The sequence below is a fragment of the Gracilinanus agilis genome, chromosome 4 (genome assembly GCF_016433145.1).
Source record: "Gracilinanus agilis isolate LMUSP501 chromosome 4, AgileGrace, whole genome shotgun sequence".
NCBI classification, from domain to species: domain Eukaryota; kingdom Metazoa; phylum Chordata; class Mammalia; order Didelphimorphia; family Didelphidae; genus Gracilinanus; species Gracilinanus agilis.
The window spans coordinates 433,829,533-433,833,968 of NC_058133.1; the positions used below are offsets into that span (position 1 = coordinate 433,829,533).

The 4,436-nt window shown below is 46.0% G+C and overlaps 1 protein-coding gene across 6 annotated transcripts in view; it reads left to right on the top strand.

Annotated features, from left to right (window-relative positions):
- Positions 1-3,333: 3,333 nt before the first annotated feature.
- Positions 3,334-4,436, top strand: part of AFDN (afadin, adherens junction formation factor) — a 189,074-nt gene continuing 187,971 nt past the window's right edge. For 3 of the 6 annotated variants that reach the window (XM_044671896.1, XM_044671894.1, XM_044671897.1), the window contains exon 1: positions 3,336-4,213. In XM_044671896.1, coding sequence (XP_044527831.1) covers positions 4,106-4,213 — 108 coding nt within the window. In that variant the 5' untranslated portion in view covers positions 3,336-4,105. Of the gene's footprint in view, positions 4,214-4,436 lie in introns of all 6 variants that reach the window. The other 3 variants (XM_044671893.1, XM_044671895.1, XM_044671892.1) reach the window with 2 other exon arrangements.

A 4,436-nucleotide genomic window follows, 5' to 3' on the forward strand; every position in this document is an offset into this window, starting at 1 on the left:
TGTCATTTAAATTACCTTTTCCAGATTAGTATTACTTAGCACCAGATACCTTTTGATTTCTGTTGAAGTATTTCTTATTGTGTTGTGAGTCAGAGTCAATGAGTTCTACTTGATCCATTCTAATTTTCAGGGAAAATGTGGGCTGTTTCATCTTCTGTTATTCATGATTTTTCTATTAATTCTCTTTCCAGGTCATTCCTCTAGTGTTATTCCACTTATCCTTTTTTAATCTCTTGCTTCATTTCTTTTAGGTTCTTTATTAATGCTTTTAGCCAAACTATTTTTCTCTCCGAGGTTCTTCTTGGAACTGCTGCAGTTACTCTCTTCAGATGGACTTGCTGCTTGGAACTCTTTGGAACCATATTATTTCTTCATATTGTTTGCTATCTTCTTCTGTTTACTCTTATCTTCAACTTCAATTCCTGGTTTGGGATTTTGTACCATGGCTGGGCCCTTCCCCCTCTCACATTGTTGGATGGATTGCCAGGCCTTGCTTGTTCTTGATCTTGAATTTTTGGGTTCCTAATGCTTGCTTCCACTTGTTCTGATATATCTGGACTCAGAACTGCCAGACTTCAGGTTTCCTGGGATCCTCTAGGATAGCAGTGAGCACCGCAGTCTGAGGCTCTCTGGAGCATCTCAGAGTTCTATAAATTCCTGGTGCCTCTGGAGTGCCTGATCTGAGTGCTGTCCACACCAGAGACTGTCTTCGGTCTTCAGATGGAGACCAGAAAGCTTCAGGATTCAGCTGCCCCTGCAGTATCTTTAAGTCTGCAGTGGCAGATTCTGTTAACTTGTGTTTAGGATAGCTTTTCTGGTGAGACCCTTTTCCTAGTACCAGCAGGTTTCTGGATATCATTTCCGAGTACTCTATAGCTGGAGGAGAGTGCTTAATGTAGGATTTCTTGGTTTTGGTTTGGTTTGTTGATTTTTTTTTTTTTTTTGGCTGGAATACATGTGTGAGATATGGGCTTTTCTGTGACTGTTTATCTTAATTAGGATTCAAAAGTTAGAGGTTCTAAGACAAGGGAGTGAGGGGGGAAAGCATTCCAAACCTTAGAGGTTAGGTACTATATAATAAATTGTCATTTATTATATTATTTATAACAATAAAAATATTATGATCCCTGTTGCATATGGAGTAATGTGAAATGAGTTTGGGTTGGTGCTAGATTTTAGAGGTTTTAAATATCAGACTGAGTGAGAAGGGAGCTCACTGAAAACTTTTGAGATTAGATTTGTTAGGTGTTATATTGGCAACAGACAGACCAATTAGGAAACTGTTGGAATAGGACTAGTAAGCAAGAGATTTCTTGAATATTTATGTTTTAAGAAGTATGATGAAAAACCAAATATGGGCATGGTTCCTATTTTTGCATTATATTTGGTTATCATTATTAGTATGTAATTTACATGATCATTTAGGGAATAGTAAAGATTAATCATTGGCGAAAAATTATTAAACACTGAAAAACTGCAAGGTCTACAGGTGGAATATAATCTTGTTTCCATAAATGTCTTTTTCATTTTGGAGTTATAGCCAAAGTTACAAGTGGCATTTAAAAATCAGATCATAAACTGATGTTTTTGGAGGACTGGACATCCCATATATTTTCTGTTTGGGACTTATTTGTGTACATGTTTCAATATGTATATATGAATATGTAGTTTGCATATGTAAAAATTCTAATCAGTCATTAGAAAAATATACTGTGGAGTTTCATAAATTTGTGTCAAAGATTTTTGAAATAAATTTTCTGAATTTATAAATAATGGCCTGAGTTATGTAAATTTAATCTTGAATTAGAGAAAGGAACCATTTCTCTCCCTCTTCAAAAGATTGCTTAGTAATGCTACATTAGTAGACAGAATTCATTAAATAGTGCTGTTGACAGCACAAGGGTAGAAGGCAGTTTGATTGTCCAGAGCTGCATTTGGGACTGTTAATACTTACCATAATAAAAACCCTAGGCTCTAAAGAAGCTTGGAGTGCTTAAAGCCACAGAGTGCTAGAACATGAAGGTGCCAGTTATACCCAGATGCTTTTCTGCAAGTCACCACATTTTAATTTTGAGAAAGGAGACTAGAGGTCTATTGAAGAATTCATTCCCCATGGCACCAGTTCAACACCTCAGGCTTCTCTGTTGAAAAGCTCCCTTATATAGCTGTACTGTACTAGAGGACTTGAAAAGAAAACCGAGGACAAAAAACAGCAGGGATGATAAAATATTACCCCTCCTCCCCCCCAAAAAGATGAAACCCCATCAATCCAAAGACAAAGTGTTTCTAGACTAGGAAAGCATGAGTAAAAGTGAAAATAAGGAAGATTTATCAAAAAATCATTCACCGTTATTACTATTTTTGCTATGTTAAAAGATCAATGTTTTCTGTTCAAACAAATAGATTTAGTCTCAAATTAAAGAACTAATTATTGTGGTGGTAACCCTTGGAATGAGGTTTTGCAAAACTTTTCTCCCATTAAGATGAAAAATGGCATAAAAAAGGTCGAAAGTACTCTTGAAATTAATTATAGGTTTTTAAGGCTACTAGAAAGTGTAGATGTTTTTCAAATTATGCTAACGCAGCATCTAGATTGGCAGCAGAGACACATCAGATCCCTCTTCTTCTGTTCTTCTTTATTATTTTAACTTTGTAGCTCCATTATCCGCCCGTAAAGTATTTGCAGATACGAATTGCCTGAAAGCTGCATTTTCTGAGGAGGTAGACGTAAAGGTATTTGAAGCTCTCCTCCCTCCAACTATAAGCATGGGACAAGTGGGAGAATGAAAAAACAGAGAAGCAGAGATGAGGGTGGAATCTAAAAACAAGAGGGAGGATTTTTCTTTTCTTGAAAAACAAAACAAAACAAAACATTATTATAGAGATAAACTGACCAAGCAAAATAATTCATCTTCCCCAGAGGAAAGAACTTTGAAGAGGTCACCCTTGATTTGACTCCAACAGCAAGACAGCCTTGTGCAATAAATTTTAAAGATAAACAAATGACTCCGGCGAAAGACTGGATGGAGAATGAAAGGGATTTACTCCCTCTTTTTCTCGTCTTCATTTCTTTTATTCCCGCTTTATTCATTCATCCCCCTCCCCAATTCCTGCGGTTGACTTAGGCACCCCACTTGCACGAACCCTCAACTCTAGCCCGAGAGCCTGCATTAGGGAGTAGAGGAAGGAGGGCAAAGCCCACCCCGGCTGGGGCGAGGGGCGAGCCCGTGACCAAGTGGGGGAGGAGAAGGCGCCGCCCGCTCGCCCGCTTATCCACTGGCCCGCTCGCTCGCTGCCAGCAGCACCTAGTGGACAGAGCGCGGAGGTACCCGCCGCGCGCGGCGAGGCTGGGAGGTGACTGGTGGGCGGACGCGCGCTGGGGGTGGGGAGGTGCGGCGGCGAGCGGGCGAGTGCGCGCACGGTGAGGGCCGGGAAAGCGCGAGCCAGGGCGCGTGTGCGGCTGTGTGTATGTGTATGCGTGAGAGACACACCGGAGGAGGGAGACACACACATATACAGAAGCGCACACACCGGGGCAAAAAAGGGGTGGGGAGGGAGGGGGAAAAGGAAAAGGAAAGGGGAGAAAGAAAAAAAAAAAAAGGCAGGCACTCGAAGCACCCGGGCGGGTGAAAGAAGAAAGCCGGCGGCTGCGAAGGCGAAGGCAGGAGGCGGCGGCACCAGCTCCGGCGAGAGAGCGGCGCGCGGACGTCGGACCCGCAGCCCAACCCCGAGCTTGGAACCCTATTGAGCTGGAGCCGGAGCGCGTCGGGCCGTCCGGTCCCCCCTCCTCCTCACTCTAGCTATTTTATTTTATTTTTTCTTTTTCTTTTTCTCCTTCCCCTCGCGAAGGGCGAGGCGCAACCTTTCCCTGTGGGACGAACCCACCCCCCCAGCGGCGGATCGGCCTCGTGGGAGGCGCTAGTTCGGGGGGGTGGGGTGGCCCTGAGACCTCGGCTGGGGCGGGGGGCGACGGGGAAGGCAGGCCCGGCCCGGCCCCCCGGGGAGCAGGCGACAGCCCGCAGCTCTTAGCGGCGGTTGTGGCGGCGTTGTTGTTGTTGTTGTTGGCCGGAGCCGCTCGGCTCTACGGAGAGCCAGGCGAAGGAGGATGTCGTCGGCCGGCAGTCGGGAGGAGGAGCGGCGGAAACTGGCCGATATCATCAACCACTGGAACGCGAACCGGCTGGACCTGTTCGAGATTAGCCAGCCCACCGAGGTGAGTGACCCCCGAGACAGAGCCCCGCGCCCTCGGGCTCCCGGCAGGCCGCGGTGTAGCCGTCGCCAGAGCCCGGCCCCCTGCGCCCGCGCCGCTTCGCTCCCGCCGCCTCCTTCACTCGCTTGCTCGCTCACGCCCCTCGCCCCCGCCGCTTCCCTGGGCTGGGAAGCCCGGGCCGCCCAGCCGGACCGTGGGAGGCGGGGACTCCGACGGCCCCCCCCCC